This window comes from Lutra lutra, chromosome 1 (genome assembly GCF_902655055.1).
Source record: "Lutra lutra chromosome 1, mLutLut1.2, whole genome shotgun sequence".
Lineage (NCBI taxonomy): Eukaryota > Metazoa > Chordata > Mammalia > Carnivora > Mustelidae > Lutra > Lutra lutra.
This window is the reverse complement of record NC_062278.1, coordinates 200,448,142-200,468,117: the sequence shown is the minus strand read 5'-3', so window position 1 is coordinate 200,468,117 and position 19,976 is coordinate 200,448,142. Positions and strand designations below refer to the sequence as shown.

Here is a 19,976-nt window from a genome sequence, read left to right as displayed (position 1 = left end):
TTCAGGCTTCTGGACCCTGCCATAGAAGGGGTCGCTTATAGGTGTCATCCAACGCATATCCTTACCCAGCAGATTTTCCGTCTTTACATTCCTTGGTGTTACTGTAAGCTTTTGCAACACCTGCCACCCTCCTTTCCCTGAATGTTCCTCCTGAGCTCCGAATCCCTTTCTGACCATTCCTTGGTATCCTGGTGGTACTAAATAGTGGTTCACAGCCCTAAGCTAGTTACCATGACTCCATCCATCTGATTCTCTCTGTCCTGTTGGCCTCTGAGTTTTACAGATTTCTTTCCTAAATAGCTTTAACGTGCCTTTTGTATCATCTTTCTCTTTATTGCTTTGGATCACCCTCTGGAAAAGTTTTTAAAAATCTGGATAACTTCAATAATATTAAAACTCTCCAGCTTCCTTTTGTGCTACCTCCCTCCATGCAGTCCCGCCTCTGTGTGTGTCCCTATACTGAATTCTTGCAGTTGCCTGAATGTCATGTTCTCTTTTGCTCTAGGATCTTTGTACATGCAGTGTCTTCGTCCTGGAAGGACCTTCCTGTTGTCTGGGCTGGTTCTTATCCTTTAGGTCTCAACATAGATGAGAAGCCTCCTTGTACCCCTTAAACTTAGTCTAGTTGATCCCCTCAGTGGGCTTTCTCCTCTTGGAGCCTTTATCATATCGAGTGTGGTTGCCTATGCCTTTGTCTCCTTTGCTAGACTATAATGTCCTTGAAGGGAGGAGATGCATCTTGTAAATTTTATATTCCCAGCCAAACACCGTGGCTGGCACATAGTAGGGTGAATAAGAGACCGTCTTTCATTTGTGCAATGGCTGTATTTTGAGCCCCGGCCGTGTGCTTGGTGCTGTTTTAAAGACCAAAGCACGTCACCATTCTGTGGGAGGTGGGATGGTGATGGTGACCCCAAGGAGGGGTCGTTGGACCTGCAGCATGAATGACAAGGAAGAGGGGGCAAACATTCGAGGACCTGGGAGAAGTCACCAGCCAAGAATACAGGAAAGGTTCAGGCAGAGAGGAGTCTGGTGGTTTGGGGTTAGAAAGATGGCCGGAGTCTGGGGCCCAGGCAGGAGGGGGCCTCCGAGCATGCAGAACCAAATCGTGAAGAGCCTGTGAGTCATGGTCATGAGTGATCAGTCATCAGAGGGTTTCAACAGAGGAGGGACACCATCAGAATTATTCTTAAAAGCTCCTTCTGGCAGCCATGTAGATGGTAGGACTTGTCTGACTCCAGATCCTGCTCTCTGGACCAAAATATGTTGCCTCCCGACTCCCAGCTGGAGTTGCCTTTAACCACTTGGCTGGATGGTTAGAAAGAAAGAATAAAAAAAGAATTAGAATAGCATTTTCATGCATCAGATGTATGTAGAAATCCGTCTGGAGAAGGTAAAGTCTGAATGGACTTGGAAATTGCTCTGTGTTCTTCCACTTTGAAGGAGAGAGAGGATTTTCCTCCTCTGGCCATGGTTGGGGTGCAGGGGTTGGGAGCTCCTTGCCGTACTTGCTGGCCTATTCCATCCCTCTGGTGCCATCCGTCAAAGGAGGCTGCTTTGGCAAACAGCTTAATTTCTGTATTTGTGCCATTCTGAGGATATCAGTCCAACCTTTCGCTGAAGAACCTGGCTTCATTCCATTTTCAGTCTCACTTATCACAGATTTTGGTGCTGAAGCTGGAAAAGACTGGTGGATTCTGAAAACCAGTCATGGAGCAGGTGCACACACAGCCTTGTGTTTGTGAACACGAGATTTTGGAGTCCTTTTCTTGGCAGCAGAATAACACTCGTATAACCTCCCTGGAACTGTGAACTTGGGGAGCTGTTCCAAGTTCCCCCCATGTGAGCGCCAAACGTGGGAGGCATAGGCTTTGTGAGCTGTCCTTGTTACAATCAAGCTATGTTGTGCCTGAACATCTTGTGTCTTCCCTTGCCTCATCATAATAATTTCTTGCACCCGTGCGGAATCCTTTAGGAAATAATTTGTGTCTACATCCTCCTCTTGAAGTCAAGAGCACAGAGGGTATTATTTTGGTGCCTCAGATAAGAAAACTGGGGCTTAGAGAAGTGAAGTTTTCCCCAGATCAAGCAGTTAGTGAGTAGGATGATCTAGATTCAAATCCTTGTTCTTAGGCTCTGAGACCCATTTTCATTCTACTGGACCAAAAGCTTTCTGCGGGGTCAGGACTAAGTTATTGCTTGGCGTCCCACTCAGTTCTTGGTGCCATTCTGATTACTTAATGGGTTATTATCAAATACTTATTAAACTAAATTGAACAGAGGTGGATGACAACTCGGAATAGAAACTCTGTAGGACAGATTTTCCGCACTGACCTCAAGACCTTGTGACCTTGGCTGTGCCTTATCTTATGTAGATGTTCCCACCTTCCTTGGCTAGCTGGCTGGTACCTTCTGTGCTCTGCCAGTAAGGGTTCCAGTCCACACTTCTGAGTAAGTCCTGGAAAATATGTAATTGAGGGCTGGAACAGAATTTTATTCACCACATCAGAGCCTTCATTGACAGGTGATTTCTTTCATGGAAAACAAATGTCTATTTTCAAGCTGACATAGTCCCATTCATCCTGGACTGTCCTTTCAAGAAGTTAATGATGGTTCCATGGCCCAGGAAGGAAATCGCCCAGTTATTCTCCCCCAGCTGAAGAGTCCTGAGAGGACTTTTTAAGCTTTATGGTTCAGTAGACTTGATTTTGTTATTCAACGAAGCCATTCCCAAGAAGGCTACATGAGCAGGAGCCCGTGCCATCAACTGTGGGATCATTTGGAAAAAGTACTTGTCTTCTCTTCCTTGCTCCCCCGCCAGATGCTGTGGTCCTCGGGCAGCCCCTGGAGCAAACTTTGGATCTTTCTATTGGCAGTAGCTTCGCACACGTTGCACTTGGGCAAATGTAGCCTTAGCTATAGAATGAGGTGGCTTTGGTTTGGAAATTGACCATTCGTGTTGATAACAGGCACTGATTTAATCAGCCTCAAATTGATAACAGCTATCTCTCATGGAAACAAAGATAGTTTGTTATTCATTCTGATCCTGTCTTCTGATGTAAGCTCTAGGCTTATTTTGTCTTGTAAAAGTCTGATGTGGGCTTCGGTAAGCTGAAGGAGTGGGGAAGGGGGAGGAGTGGAGGAAGGGAAGAGAGCCCCAGGTACAGGCTGGGTGTGTTTGCTCTTTTGTTCCGTTACCTGCTTTCTCTGGAAACTTTATAGATTAGCTTTTATCATCCACTTTGAAATGTTTGCCGTTTTGAAAGCAGAAGCAATCTTTGCAGCTTTCAGGCAGAAGGTCATTTTATACAAAATGTTCATTGGTGTGCAACAAAGCTTATTTCTTCTACAGGAACAAAGAAATAATGAGGGCTCCTTAAAAGCTGTTTTTCTCTAAAGAAATGATCGTCTTGATAGTTGGTGATTTGTAGGTGTCATTTCTATCGGAACTGAGAAGTAAAAACATTTGTATCAATAAGGATTACTGAATATTGGGAAGCTCTCAGATAGGACTCTGTGGATTTCAGGGTTCCACGGTGGGATGGAAAAGAGTTCCCTGTTTAATTGTGTCCATCTTTCCAGGTTCTTGACTTTTGCCGTGGCTTCTTGCCTGCTGGTCCTTGGTTGATGTGGCCCTCTGTCTAGGTCTCTGAGATCTGGTTGTTTCTGGAACATTTTCTTGCCTCCAGAAGTTTGTTTGCAATGTTCCCATGGGCTGGAACACTGGCTCAACACCTTTCCTTGTTCTGCAAGAGCCTTCTGTTCTCCTTAGCAGCACAACTTTGATGTCACTTCCTTTTGGGAAGCTTCCTAGCCTGCTGCCAGCATTCTTTGTCACTTGCCCCTTTATGATGAAATCACTCTTTCCCTTGTGTGTGACTCTCACCCTTCTGCAAAGCTTCATGTTGCCTCATGGCTCCCTGGTGGTACAAGTCCCACGCTTTGGGAAATAGTGATCTGAGTGTTCCAGCTACAAAAGCAGCAAAGATGAATCTACACGGTTAGAGTAATAAAAATAACCTCTTGAGAACAAAGGGGAAGGGATTTCCACGCAGAAGGAATGGAAATGTAAATTTGAACATCCTCCTCTTCCCGTCCACCCCCCCCAATGGTTCACAAACTGTTGGTTTCTGACCCTTCATATAAGAAAGGAGTGTTTGAAATTAGCCCTGGGAACAAATCAATCTCATTTTGTCCAGATTCCCAGAGACATCTTTTTATGTGCCGACAGCATTTTAATGAGGATAGAGATTTTTCGTTTTATTTCTGGGATCAATTGAGTTTGAAATCTGTGATACAGAGAGGACCAGGGTCTCCTCTGTCCTCACTCCTGTAGATGGTCAACATGTTGCGTTCAAACCCTGCCACATAATAGGGTGCTAGAATAGCATTAACCCCAGGCACACACTGCTGGGCAGAACGTGTAACTCTTCCTCCATCAAACTACAGCCCTTTAAGCAAAGGCTGGTGAATTTAGTGTAAGGAAAAGATGAACCATGCCACTCGGTATGGTTATGACCTCAATTATCACTCTTGATTGATCTATTTGGTTGTTCTTCTGCACTGTTTAGTGTTTGCTAGATTTGAAAAAAGACTCATGTGATCTCTAACTCTGATATTTTTCACAATTCAATCATTAGCTCCAAGTGAACCATTGGTGCAGCCCAAAGCCATGTTAATTGTTATAGATTTTCCTTAGAATCACCTCAGTTGAGCTTAACCCCCCCCTTTTTTGAGAAAGAATTATGTATTCATTCCAGGAAAAAAAAGGCAATAAAAATTCTGACCTGATTATTAAATGTGTTGTTGCAAAATGTTAAATGAAAACCACGAAATGTATTAAGTACTTTGAAATCTTTGTTAAATTCCAATATCCCATTATAACAGCAATTACAAGCCAAAGCTTTTTAGTTTTAACATGAGAAATAAAAATAACGTTTTTCTTTCCTGCTCCATATGGTTTTTATATTTCTGTTTTGCTTTAAGGATTTTCATCTGTAATTGCTCCCTCCCCCGCCTTTTCCCCTTTTTTATTAAGAAACTTTTTTTCACTTGTACATAGTTTGTTCATTCTGATAGAATTAGTAGGAATCTAGTAGTAGGTTATTTTGTTGCATATCACATTTTCTGTTACTCTCCCCCATCCCCCCACTGTACCATTCTTTCTTTCTTTTCTCCCGTTAAGCTGACATGATCAGGAATAAAGAAATAATAATAATAAAATAAAATACAAGTAGAACAAACAAAATCGTTTTCTTTTTCTGATCTAATTTATACTGTGACTTGGTGTCCCATTTTCCCCCTCCTGAACCATGACAGAAAGCTTGACCTCTACAATGTCTTTAGCTGTAGTCTTGATTTAAGTGTTTTTGTGGGGAGGAGACGGGAGACTGCATTCTGTAGCATTGTACTGATTATACGTGGGGTCATTCTAACAAGAAATAAGATGTGATCTTAAATGAAACGCTTTAATATCCCACTATTCTCCTTGGTAGTTTTGCCTTCACCATGGCTATAAATAGGGTCCATGGTCCATGGCCTCTAGCATTTCTTATTTATAAAGATAGTTTTGTTTGTGTTTATTTCACTAAAAGGGAAGAGTTATTTGGAAATATTAAAAGTCGCTGAAACATACATCAACTCATGAACTGCAACTTTCTGGCTCATAGATGCTTTGTTCCAAAGCCAGGATGTGTATTCTGGTACACTGTTACCATTTTTGTTGAGTGACAGATAGCTCTGGCATCAGAGTGGGGAGGATCTGTGGACAACACTGCTGTTTCCTTGCCTCAGAGCTCAGTTTTGAATGCTAGTCTTCAAAACCATTTTTATTTCCAGTGTTCAGTTTTAATTAAAAACCACATTCACAATTCTATAATCCCATCTGCAGATCCGAAAGGGGAATTCATACAAAAGAAAATTAACTTATTATTATTAAAAGCACACTGCCTTTCCAATAGGTATAATCGAGGAACAGTTTCCCTCGGGCTCAGTGGTTCCTTATATAATAACTAAAATATTAGCAAATTTTAATTGATTTTCCTTACGTGCAAGTGGTAATCAAACTTATTTTTAAAACATACTTAATTTGACTTAGATGATAAGGGTATTTGCTCAGGAAGGAGAGATGAGAGGCTGTTCTTTTCTACTGGCAAACGTCAGAGGTGGAAGTTGAGTGGTCTTGACTTTTAAATGGTGATTCAATTTATTTTCATTTTATCAACAGTAGGAATTTCTGTCCTCAGGATTCTGTTTTAGGTAAATTGATAGCACATGATATCCTTCTTAAATCACATTTCTTTTGGGGCACCTGGGTGGCTCAGTGGGTTTAAAGCCTCTGCCTTCGGTTCAGGTCATGATCCCAGGGTCCTGGGATCAAGCCCCACATCGGGCTCTCTGCTTCCTCCTCTCTCTCTGCCTGCCTCTCTGCCTACTTGTGATCTCTGTCTGTCAAATAAATAAATAAAATCTTTAAAAAAATAACATTTCTTTTTACTTGTGTATCTTTTTAAGAATATTTCGGAAGAACATCTGTCCTTCATTCTTTCCCAAAGGGGCACAGATCTTGATGTGCTGTTTGTCATTACTGTTGTGCACCAGAGATGCACTTGTTTTGGGGGATTTGCCCCTGAATTTTCCCATAAAATGTAGGCCTATCTTCTGGTAGCATCATAGGGCAGATTGGGATAGCCCCGTGGTCCACTGCAGCAAGTGTGAATCCTTTCAAAGAGCCCAATTCCAGAGTACTTCCTTCCTTTACATGAGATAACATAATAGTTATCTCATGCTGCCAGGGGACCATCTTTTTTTGAATCTTATTTCTTAAGGCTTTGTGTAAGCTTGATGGGAAAATATCTTCATGGAAACAAAAAAAAATATGAATTAAATCAAGTTAAAATTTAAAAAAGCATGTGGCAAATTTAACTTGAGAATGAACATAAAAGCTGGCTAGCTGGCTAGCAGGGTACTCACTGCTCCACACAGAAAACAGGGGTCTGGCTGATCTTAGTAGTTAGTGCAATGGTATTGAATTGTTTCCAATATATTACCTTCTTGTATCCCGTTGTTACAGGATTTGTGTCCCCTTGGTGCCCAGGTTCTTGGTCACACTGCTTTGAAGAACGAAGACGTAGACCAGATGAAGAGTGGTGGGCAGCAAAGCAAAGTTTATTGAGCCAGAGTACAAAGGTCCTGGAGAGGGAGGGAGACCTGAGTGGGTTGCGTCAGAGTTTCTAAGTTTAGGGTTTATACCAGCTCTTTTGCAGAACTTTCTTAAGCAATCAGGGTGTGCTGAGTTGTGCTGATCAGGGCTTTGGTCACGTATCTGTCTACCTATTAGATTCATGTCCACGTGCTGATGGTCTTTTTTGACTGACATCTGGGGGCTTAGGTCTTAACTGCCCCTTGCATTGATATTGACAAATGCTTTTGTAGTTAATTGTCTTATTTTAGGAGGTTTTGTGGAAGTCATTTCTGCAAAGGCTGCAAAGCAGAATGTCAGTGTGGTCCTGTCTAAGCTGCAGAACAGGATGTCAGTGCTGTTTTCTCTTAGCTGTCGTGATCCCATATTTTCTTGTCGGGGATGCTGGCCCTGACTACCTAACCATCTAACCGTCTAACTAACTCCTAACACCATGACGTGTATTACAGTGGTTGAAATACATTTCATGTTATGTTATATATGAATTTTGTATGGTGTATGTGATATACATGTACATATATACACACAAAGGCAAATGAAATGCATTTTTCTCGATACATGAGATACATCTCGTGCTGTGCTATTTCATGATAATTTCAACTACCTATTATTTCCATCTTGTTCTCTTATTTCTTGGTGTTACACTGCTTCATTGTTTCCCTCATTTCCAACTGTTCACTTCTTCCAATACTATCTGTCTTGGTCATCATGAAATTTTATCCTGTTCTTATCTTTCAATTGTTTGTACATGTCATCCCCATTTCTTCTCTGGATTCTCAGAGTACTCAGAGACCATGAAACAGCAACCTCTGTGTGTTTAGGTAAGTATATAAAATATATATGACTTTTAAATATATATGACATGACTTTTTTTTGATAATGTAAGTGTCCAGACATGTATAATATTTATAACCATTCTGTAAACCTCAGTATGTAACTGATTTCATGACACATACATCAACATTCTAAACCTGTTACAAAGATGAAGAGAATAAGCTCTCACAAATACGTAGGTTCCTTGCACCACTGTCAATCACTCATCTGTCAAGGTCCACCTGGATCCATTTGCAGATTGGATCATGTGATCCCAGGAGGCTGCAAACGCCATTGTTGAGGATGACTCTAGGAAGACTGTGACCCAAATGAAAGCTTGGAGCCAGCGGATCCAATCTACATAGAGTGTGTCTCCTTATTTTTCCTTTTCCCTGTTCCTCTTCCTCTCCATGGTATGCTTCTCTTCTAGAAAACATTTAATGTCTTCTAGTGAACATACTTATATACACAGATTTTAAAAAGACGAACGAAAGTTGAAAAACCTTGGAGGGCTGGGGGATATCATTAATCAAGGCAGCAGGGATGAGTTCAGCTCTAGGATGAATGCTGCTGTTTTTTGCCACTGGTTCTCAAACTTTCGTGGCTTCTGCATTCCCTGGAGGGTTTGTTAAAGCAGATTTCTGGTCCCACTGCAAGGGCTTCTGATTCTGTAAGATGGGATGGGTCTTGAGAACACTCATTTGCAACATGTTCACAGATGAAACTGCTGCTTCTGGAAGGGGACAGCCCTCGGAGAAGCACTACTCTAGGGTCACTGTTTCAGGGGTTTCAGATGAAGAAACCGAGGCCTGAGAGGGGAAGGGGCTTGCCTAAGATGTAGTGGGTTGCGCCTAGGCTAGAATTAGAACTGGGTCTTCTGGCTCTGTTCTCCTGGGGTCTGTTCTTTGATTGACCAGAGAAGGGAAAATCTCTTCCGGACCATCTGAAGGAAGTGTGGGAAGCCAGATTTGCTACCCCTCCCCGATTCCTGTCTGTGGGCAGCACTGTCCTGGCTGGCCTCTCTCTTTCTCTGTATGTTCTATGGAGAGAGAAAATTTAATGGTCTGTATTGGTGTATTGTTACCCACATATATTCCAACCTCTTCTTTCCCATCTCCAATTTAGTAATTATTCATGGAACATTTGTCTGTTGATTTGTAATCATTTAGAGATGATGAATACCCATGTCATCATGTTTCAAACATGGCCTTAGATTAAACTCAGGTCTGTATTATGTCAATTAAAAACAAGTTAAAGATAGCCTAGGCTACAAAAGTAACCAGGAGAAAAATAGAAATGGCTGAATTTTTACCTGGATCTGAAGGTTTTGCTTTTAGTTCGATGAAATTTCAGTAAACTGTTATCTCACTAAATGAGTTTTCTTCCATATTCTCTAGCCTATGTTTTCAACTTAATGTTGGCAAATTCAAATCAAAGTAAAAATGATTTCTATAGGTGACTAATGGCCTTTAAAATGGAGTTTTATGAAATTGCTTTCATAAGAATATGGATTGGTTGAATTTATTTGGCTAAGAAGAATAACAAGAGTTGTGTATTTATGGGTACTGCTTATTGATTTAATTTCAGCAATTTTCTTACTGGAATGCAGATTGTCAAATGGCATTGAGGGGCCATAAATTCAAATAATTGTCGGCTGATAATTACATCCTAGAACTGGATGCAAAAAGAACTGCTTTGAATGACTGAGGGAATTCAAATAAGCAGTATTTCTCAAACCAAAGGGGAAGAAAGTTAGCCCACTTAGTGTTGGGCTCAATTTAATGAATCCTGACTGAGAGCCTTCTGTACCTAAGGAAGACCCTCTTCTAGGTTGATTTCAGCATCCACATAAGGGGCCTCGAGGGCCAGTGTCTTTGAATTGTTACAAATTGCTATGAAAATGGATGCAGAATTTGTGTGCACGTATACACACATACCATGCTGGAAGAACGCTGGTTGAATGATGAAGGCAAAAACCAGATTTGGATACTGATGTTGCTCTTCTCAGTTTTGTGGGCACAAAGGCTCCAGGTCGCAGTGCGCATGCCATGACACAGTCTGTCACCTTGGGGCAATGGAGAAATAATCTGTCTTTTCACATTGTTGGCAGGGGGTCCGGGCCACATTTCTGATCTTTCATGTTGCCTTCTATCTTTTCAGCGTCTTGTGGAGGCTGCAGAAGAGGCACACCTGAAACATGAATTTGATGCAGACTTGCAGGTAACCGATTCTAGTTGAGTTAAATTTTTCACGTGTCGGCTGCCGAACGAGAATCATGAAGTGTGCTGGAAACACCTGCTTTCAGTGCATGGGAGGGAGAGGCTTTCAGGAGGGTGGTACAGAGTTGGAATAAATGTGCCTATTTCTTGATGGGGCAGGGTGGTGATCCCCAACCGTTTTCCACCATGACAATTATAGTGGGTAACGACACCCACTCATGCACAAGCTTAGAACTAGATCTGGATGAACTCCTCCCCAGTTCTGAAGGACGTAACCAGTCAACTAACAAGAATCATCAGGACTCCTAATAGCATATTGATAAGTTAGACAGCAGAATATGTGTAAATCCCCCTTCCCTGACTGAAAGCAAAATTGTGATGGATGTAATCTTGAATTGACTGTTAATTGTATCTAAAAATTAAAGCATTCACTGACATGGGGTTAGAACATCTACTTAATGAACTTATGCAGTAGATCTTTTATCCGACTATGGCATACCTGTGTTCGGCTGAGAAGGATTTTGATGTTGCCATGTGCATAGAAAACATTTTAAAAGGTAGCAAGTGAATCGAGTAATACTTGGAGGTTCCTTTGAGTCCCTCTTCCTCTTGAAGGAAATCTTACCTGTATTCTCATTTTGAGTTCTATGGTGTTTCCTCACTGCTAGGTAAACAGAAGGAGTGAATCTTAATCCTTAAGTCTGTTCTTTGCTAGAATGTATCTCTTCTAGTGGCATGTGGTCACAGTTAGGAAGTAGTGTTTATTTTGCTGTATTTTCATTTATTGGAAATGATAAAGGCAGACATAAATATGCAAGCACAAAAAAGGTGGTGTTACAAAAATAGCCTTTGGTGTCTTCATTCCGTGGATGAACCTCTTCTCATCCCTCCCCATCTATATTTTTTGCCTTATGGGTAAAAGAATGTGCACCCAAATGGGAGTAATTGAAGAAAGTTTAATAAAGGGAGTATTTACAAAGGTATGGTTAGAGAAACCAAGAAACCAACAAGTGATGGTGTTATCCCAGGGCAAGCCACACTCCTGGCCTGAGGAGCAAGAGGAAGGAGTGGTTTCCAGAACCAAGGAGGGGTCGCTATCTGGAAAGGGTATTTGATAGAGATGCACAGCCAATCCTGATGAGCTAGAAAGATGAAATTTAGGGGGATAACGGATAACGGAGTCTAGCCTTCTGATATCTTGTTGGTACCCACCATTGGCTGAAGCCAAGTACTGGTGGGGTTGATGTAGTTCAGTCTTCTGAAATTGAGCTACGTGAAGAAGGATGAAGAAAGGGTCTGGAGAGGAAAGAGAAACTGTCAAACCCACCATTTGGTGGTCCTTTTCAGGCATAAACACCAACATATGAAGCAAAGAGAGCCAGGACTGTAGCCAAGCACAAGAGGTTCCGGGGGTAGAGGTGGGTGGAGAAATGCCAGGGACTATTGGTAATGTCAGGAGAGGGGCAGGGAGGCCAGCCCAGCTCTTTGAGCAAAAGCACAGAAGAAGGGGCAGAGGAGTCAGCTGAAGAAGCACCTTGCTGCCTCCAGCCAGGTCTACATGGTGGCTGTAGGAAGACCCAGGGGTCCTGTACTGGCCTCATTTTGAGTGTGCCTCCACTTCAGAGAGTTTGGAGTTCTTAGAGTGGGACAGAGATTTTGAATGGAAGCATCAGGAAGCAACTTTGTGACTAGGAGGGTTGTAAGGACCTCTTGAATATGTTGCCAAGAGAAACCTTCTCCTTCTCCTGGGGGAATATTCTGGTTGTAAGTTACCAAAACCCAACTCAGAGAAACTCAAGTGAGATTATAATGTTGAGTAAAATAAGAATCCCTCTAGTTCTAAGGGTCCACTCAAATAAGATACAAATAAATAGACATAGATGATAAATAAGTATATACATAAACAAGAAGGGAAAGCTCAGGGCACCTGCGTGGCTCAGTCAGTTAAGTGTCCGATTCTCGATCTCTCAGCTCAGGTCTTGATCTCAGGGTTGGAATTGAAACCCCACATTGGGCTCCAAGCTGGGCATGCAGCCTATTTTTTTTAAAATGACAAAGAATAGGGAAAGCTCTTACAGTAGAATGTCAATAAATACAGGAGAGATGGTGGAGATAGAAGATTAGGGTAGTAATTCAGGCAAGAATCTTCAGTGGATACTAAAACTAGTAGGAAAAATTTCGTTGAAGAATAGAACATTGATAGTTTCAAAGTATCTGCCCATAAGTTACTTATTAATTACAAAGGGGAATATAGCAACTTTACCATGGGAGAAACCTGGCAGATGCCACTTTAAAAAGGTAATCAAAGTTAGTGTCACTGTTGATGAGACAAAGTGACATCAAATGCCTCTGGATGTGTGTTGAGCTTTAGGACAGCATCCTGATGTAGAATTCTTGCCCAGAATGTGTAGCCTGAATTTAATCATGATAAAACATCAGACAAAGGGCACCTGGGTGGCTCAGTGGGTTAAGCCTCAGCCTTTGGCTCAGGTCATGATCTCAGGGTCCTGTGATCGAGTCCCGCATCAGGCTCTCTGCTCATCGGGGAGCCTCCTTCTCCCTCTCTCTGCCTGGCTCTCTGCCTACTTGTGATCTCTGTCTGTCAAATAAATAAATAAAATCTTAAAAAGAAATCAGACAAATCTGGATTGAGGAATTTTCTACAGAGTAACTGGCTGGACTCCTCTTCAAACCTTCCAAGGTCAAGAAAGAGAAAGAAACATTGAGGACCTGTTCTAGACTACAGAATGCAAGAGATATGTAACAATGAAATGTGACGGATCCAGAACCAGAAGCTAAGATTTGAAAATGGACTCTGCTTTAGATAATAATGATGGATTAATGTTGAATTTCCTGATTTCCTTGTATTATACTTATGGAAGAGACTGTCCTTGTTCTTGGATTTTTCTGGACCAAATATTTGCATCCACTGGTCCAACAGGAAGCAGTGAGTTTATAGGAGAGTGAAAAAGATTATTGGAAAAATCTGGTGGTGTTTAGGGCTCATATAGTCAAGTTTATTCTGAGATCAGTTGTCTACAGAACATGAATGGGCAAGGGAGGTAATGATGTAATGACCTGAGGGGATTATTCTTTAGCAGAGGACAAATGTTCTGTGGTTTAACTCAACTAACCTAGAACCATCCTTTTTTGTCCCTAAGAAGTGAGTGTTACTTTCAAGAGTGCTCTGACTTCCTAGTATTGAAACTTTCAGTGGAATTCTAGTGTAGAGCAGTTGATTCCCTTGTCAAATGTGGTGTTATAGGTGTAAATGCAGCATTAGCATCTCTCTCCAAAGGAGAAAGACAGACAGAGACAGATAGAGAGACTGAGAAAATGAGTTGCAGTTTTTGTTCTCTTGGGCACAAAGAAGGGGAGCCCAGTTTATATCAGGGGCTATAGCTATGGTCTGAATGAGAGTAGAGGTTGAAATAATCTGTCATTATTACAGAGTGTCATTTACTACCTGGACCTCAGACCTTGGTGAAGTCTTCTTTGGGTCAGAGTAAACCATGTGTGTTTTTGTGAGAACCTGTGAAAGAGAAGGCTTTGAGAAAATGAATGTGCGTGGAAGAACGCATGTCTTCTTCGATGAAGGTTTTGAAGCCGCAAAGTTTCAATGCTATTAAATGCGAGTCTTAACAGCTTGGATGTCAGCCCCATCGCTGTCACTGGGATAGCAGGTCTGCGCACGGGCTCTGGGTTTATTGCTACAGCAGTCCATTAGAGCTGATCAATTGTTAATCTGGGTTCCACTGACCTCTTGACAACCCCTGCCAATGGATTGTTTTTATCAAAAAAATTTCAGACTACCATCTGCTCATAGGGAGCTAATGCGGAGGGTGTCCCCGTGCTATTAGTTCTGAGAGAGCTGGGAGTCTGTTTCCGTACACAAACAAACAAACAAAACAAAACGGTGCTTTTGTAAAATTTCCTGAACTTTTTAGCTTCGAGTCTTAGACCCCTGTCCCCAAAGTAGAAAAGAAATGATGGGTCTGTCTCTTTCCATTTAGATTAGAGTCTGCATCAGTGCTTTGAAAGTGAAGGATTTGCTTCTCATTGGTAGAATAATCAAGAGTTGTGGGAAGAAAGTCATGCCTCCTTGGTGGGCAGGATTTTATTTTTCATTTAAATGTTGTCTTACAGTCTCTTTAGAGGTTGATGTTTTTCTCGTGGGCTTCTGGCCTTGATATCAGCAGTCCCCTTTGTAAGATCCTCTAACGCGGTATTAGCTTATTCTGAATAAATACTATATGGGGACAACAAGCAGAATCCAGCCTTGGAAGGGTAGCCCACGTACAGCCCACCATACAGCAGCCTCCGTGGAAACCGGAACTGCTTGGTCCTCTTTGTTGGGCGGAAAACTTTATTGTTAGCATGAGGGTCAGTTCAGCCTTCTCTCTGGCTTGTCCCTCTCCATGGGTGGCCTGAGGGTTCCAAGATGGGTTTTCTCTTGGTTTTGTTCTTTACCCTCTGATATCTCTCCACTTGGGCAATTTATAGTTATAATTGAACAGAGGCCTTGTTAAAGGGCATCTTTGATTTTTTATTCTGTGCTTTGAATTAACATAGGTTTAGGTTTTTTTTTTTAATGTAAAGCTCATATGAGATGGATAATTATAATGATAACAATTGAAAAAAAAAACCTGTGTCTTAATTATAACATATGATTACTTTGGTGTTTTGCCTTCATTCAACCCAACGAGAGGTAAGGCTGGAGTGGTGGGAGCAGACGCTGGCCCCGATTATCCTGTCCATTGATGAATTTCCAGAAAACTAGGTCTACACGTGTAGCATAACTTGGAGAGAATGCTTTCCCCCTCTTATATACTCCTTCTTTTTGGGTTTTTCCATTGGCAGTGAAGAAGATGAAAAAAAAGTCCTTTTGACAGTTTACTAAAAACCTGCTTATCTTTGAACCGCAAACATATTTTCTTTGAAAGCTGTCTCCAGTAAGTGCCAATTGCACAGAGCTGGTGCACAGCAGAAAAAAAAAAAAAACAAACCACGTGGTTTTAAATTGTGTAGCCTACAGAAGGCTTTGCAATTGCAAAGTTTTCTATAATAATTTTTCTTTGTTATTTTGTAAGAAATAGGAAAATAAAAAGCCTGGGGACATACAGAGGGATAACAAAAGTGTGAGTGGGAGGGAACTGGGGAATGGAGTGTCTTGAACGTCCCCTCCTGGTCATCCCCAAGTCACAGACCTACCTTGCAAATGCAGTGGCCTGACTGCAGTGTTGGGGTCGGGAGTTTGGAGGGAAGGAGTCCGACACTATGATGGGGAATCTCCACGTGGTGATACACCATCCTCCCCGGGGCAGCCTCCCACCGCTGTCTCCTGGCCAGACCTGTTAGAGTGGGAAGGTCCTTGCTGAGGGGGACCCTGGTGAAGGGGGGGGCTGGCTCAGGAGCTCCAGGGTCCGCCACTGTAGGAGCCTGTATCAGCATTCATGGGGAGAAGAAAGTCTTTCCCAGAAAGGCTGAGAAAGGGCAGTGGAGGGAGAGCAGGAGAGCAGAGCTGTCCTTTTCCCTGACAGCACCTTCCGGCAGGTCAGTGAGCCTTTGCCCTGGGGAAACTCACATGTTCTGGGTATAACTATAGGATGGGTTTAGTAGAAGTTCTTTCTGAGCAGAGGAAATCATGATCCTCACAAGATTTTTCATGCACTCCTGTCAAGCCCCAATCCATCCTTGTCCTCTCTGCCTCAGTGAGGCATCGAGCTCCTTGCAGAGGGAGGAGGCAGAGCACAGAAGACCCTGTCCCCAGAATTAGAAATGATGCTTTTCCTAGAGGTAGCGAATCGGCTTTTTGTTCATTATCAAGAAACACAGGGGTCACGTAGACAAGAAAATAAATGACAAGAGAAGGAGGTTTTCACTTTTTCTATTAAAATAACACCCCCCCTTTCTGATCTAACTTATGAGACCATGCCCATTTTTTTTTCCTTTTTATCAGCTTGGCGGTGGGGAGGGGGAGTGACGTTAGTCCTCTGCATTTTAAGATATTACATTTGGATATTTCTTAGTTAGGCGCCACAGGTCATAGATGCACAAGACTGACATGTAAATGTTCCCCCAGAATCTCTGTGCATACACATTTAAAAATGAAAGCCATTTCTCAGTTGCCACATACACACTCTCTGTGTACACACACTATTGTTTTGTTCATTTGGCTAGAATGTTACAGCTTTTCTTTCTTTTTTTTTTTTTTTTAAAGAGGGTTTCAGTCATTCACACTGCAGTGGCAGCTGCTTTCTTCCTAATTCTGGCTGAGGACACTAAGGCAGTGGTTATGAAATCTTATTTTTTTTTTTAAAGATTTTATTTATTTATTTGACAGAGAGAAATCACAAGTAGGCAGAGAGGCAGGCAGAGAGAGAGGAGGAAGCAGGCTCCCCGCTGAGCAGAAAGCCCGATGTGGGGCTCGAACCCAGGACCTGGGATCATGACCTGAGCCGAAGGCAGTGGCTTAACCCACTGAGCCACCCAGGCGCCCCTGTTACAGCTTTTCATAAGGTCCATGCAGGACTGGGCTTTGTGTTAATGAGTTGTCTGGTGGTCCCATGTGAGACATAGTACCCTGACTGTCGGTCATGTGAAAGTTTAAGAAGGGTTGGCAGATGGAACCTCCACTTGACCCAACCCAGAGAGCCTTGGTCTAGAGGTCTGGAAATGTGGGTTCCAGTAGATCCCATCCACCTGGATCATTTATGTGTTTCAGAGATCTGCTACTGTGGTCTCTTTGCTCCTCTATGAAATGATGCACTTGTAGCATCTACACAGTTTCTAAGATTTCATCCATCTCCCAAGTGCGGCGGCCATGCCACAGGTAGTTGTCCTTAACCTCCTCTGTGTCCAGTGTCTGCTGTGGGGTATGACCGTGAGCTCAGCGGATGCTGTCTTTTCTCACAATATGCACCATCTAACAGTAGTGATGGATATTAAAGCCACAGTGATGTAAATAATTATTACATTTCAGTCATGATAAATGACATGACAGAGAGGGACAGAGCATTATCACGATGCACAACTAGCAGAACCTGGGAGTTCAAGGCACCTTGGAGCAAAGCCCCCAGCAGTGAGCCTTGGCAGGGTAGAGAGTCTAGAGTTCACTACCACCACAGCTAGAAGAAATGACCCCAGACACAGAGAACCCATAATATCTTTATTTCCCATAAGTGCAAAACTTTTATCTGCTTTTCACATAATAATTTTTCTCACCTCTAAACGCTAATGACATTTTCTTTCTGCTTCTTTTCTGATGCTCGCCATTTTCTATGCTGTTAATTTTATTCACATATGTCTATGTATTGCTTAACTTAACATTTATCCAGGACTCAGTACATGTTAGGCCCTGTTCTAGCATGTTCTCAGTATATATTAAGCCCTGTTCTAGGTGGTGGGACTTCCACAAAACTGAGATGTGACCCCTGCCTCCAGGAAAGTTCTAATCTGCCTTTTAAAGTATATTTTTTAAGTTGTTGCTTTAAGGATTACAGTGAGCATCCTTAAGTGTACAGTGTATCTAGACTTAATTTAGTGTATGAAGTACCACTTCATGTGGAACAAAAACTTTTCAACGGTGCAATTCTACCTACCTTTGTGGTATTATGGTATATTGTACTTCCGTACATGTTATAAATCACATAAAAGCGTTATTTTTATTCGGCTTTATGTTTGGTTTAATCAGCAGTTTTCTAAGAAATTAAATAGGAAAAAAAGATAGCAATTTATTTACCCACACATTTGCCATTTCTGGCACTCTTCATCCCTTCCTATGGATTTGAGTTTCCATCTGTTACCATTTCTCTTCAGCCTGAAGAACCTCTTTTAGCATTTTTATTTATTTTACTATTATATTTTTACATTGCATGTCTGGGAACCACAACTTCTCTCAGCTTTTGTTTACCTAAAAATATCTTTATTTCACCTTCATTTTTGAAGGGTAATTTTGCTGGTTATAGAATTTTTACTTGACAGTTTATGATTTTTTTTTTTAGCACTTTGAAGATATAATTCCATTCTCTACTGATCTTTAATGTTTCTGATGAGATGTCAGCCATCATTTTTATCTTTATTCCTCTGTATACAGTAAGTCATTTTTCTTTGCTACTTTCATGACTTTTCTCCTTATCTCTGATTTTCAGTACACTGCATAGTGTGATAAGTCAAGGGTGTTTTTAGATGTGATTTTCTTTATACTACTTGGAGGTTGCTGAGACTGTTGAATATTCTTAACATATTTGAAAATATTTTGATAATGGGGAGCCTGGGTGGCTCAGTTGGTTAAGTGTCGGGTCCCACACTCAAGGTGGAGTCCACTGGAGGGTTTGCTCTCTCCCTCTACCCATCCCCTGCTCACATGCATGCTCCCTGTCTCTAAAATAAATGAATCATATGGTTTCACTTACTTGTGGAACATAAGGAATAACATGGAGGACATTGGGGGAAGGAGAGAAGGGAGTTGGGGAAATCAGAGGGGGAGACGAACCATGAGAGATGGTGGACTCTGAGTGACAAACAGAGGGCTTTGGAGGGGAGGGGGGTAGGGAGTTGGGAGGGCCTAGTGGTGGGTATTAAGGAGGGCACATATTGCATGGAGCACTGGGTGTGGTGCATAAACAATGAATCTTGGAACACTGAAAAAGTAAAATAAAATAAAATAAAATAAATGAATAAATTAGAAATTTTAAACAATGATTTCTTAAAAATTTTATTGCCCCATTCTTTTTACATTTCCTTCTAGAAATTTAAGTCACACCTATGTTAGACAGCTTCACCTTGTCCCACATGTCCCTGTGGCTCTGTTTTGTTTGTTTCCAACCTACATCCTGTTAACTCCAGGTTCACTGACCTGTTCTTCTTCTGTTAAACTCATTCAGTGAACGTTTTATTTTATATATTGCACTTTTAGTTTGAGGATTTTCATTAAATCTTTTTTATAGTTTCTATTTCTGGCTGAAATTCCTTGTCTGTGAACTGATTATAGTCATATTGTTGTTTTATTTAAGTCCTTGAACACAGCTACAAAATTTTAAAATTTCTTCTCTGATAATTCCAGCACCTGGGTCATTTCTGTGTCTGTTGACTCCTTTTTTATTTTGAAGTGACTTTTCTTTCCCTTATTCATGTGTCTAGTAATTTTTTATTGTATGATGGACATCATAATCATAGCTTTGACTGATTTTTATAAATTTCTTCACTAGGGGCGCCTGGGTGGCTCAGTGGGTTAAGCCGCTGCCTTCGGCTCAGGTCATGATCTCGGAGTCCTGGGATCGAGCCCCGCATCGGGCTCTCTGCTCTCTCGGGGAGCCTGCTTCCTCCTCTCTCTCTGCCTGCCTCTCTGCCTGCTTGTGATCTCTCTGTCAAAAAAAAAAAAAAAAATCTCTATAAATTTCTTCATTATATTTTAATATAGTTCCATCCATGTGCTAGGTGTTCTAAAAATACCAAGTTTATTGAATTTGATTAATTGGCAGTAGGAAACACTTACTTATGGCATGAAGAGACAGAAATGATACATCATATATAGCAGGATAGCCTCCAGTGTTTTGATATTCTGCATTCTAACATTACATAAATATTGACTTCTTTGTTCCAAAAGTACCAAACAGGGCCATTTTCTGGCTGAAAGAAAGAGAAAAGTGCATTTTTGTTGATAACCTTAAAATGCAAATATTGTTTCTTAAAAAGTTATCATTTCTATAGCTTAGTTATATTAGTACCATCATGTGTTCTAA

At 41.6% G+C, this 19,976-nt stretch overlaps 1 protein-coding gene across 4 annotated transcripts in view; it reads left to right on the top strand.

Moving 5' to 3' along the window:
• CACNA2D3 (calcium voltage-gated channel auxiliary subunit alpha2delta 3) overlaps window positions 1-19,976 on the top strand; it is an 880,032-nt gene that overhangs the window by 248,947 nt on the left and 611,109 nt on the right. For all 4 annotated transcript variants that reach the window (XM_047691716.1, XM_047691706.1, XM_047691725.1 and 1 more), the window contains exon 4: window positions 10,175-10,234. In XM_047691716.1, the coding sequence (XP_047547672.1) occupies window positions 10,175-10,234 (60 nt within the window). The remainder of the gene's footprint in view (window positions 1-10,174; window positions 10,235-19,976) is intronic.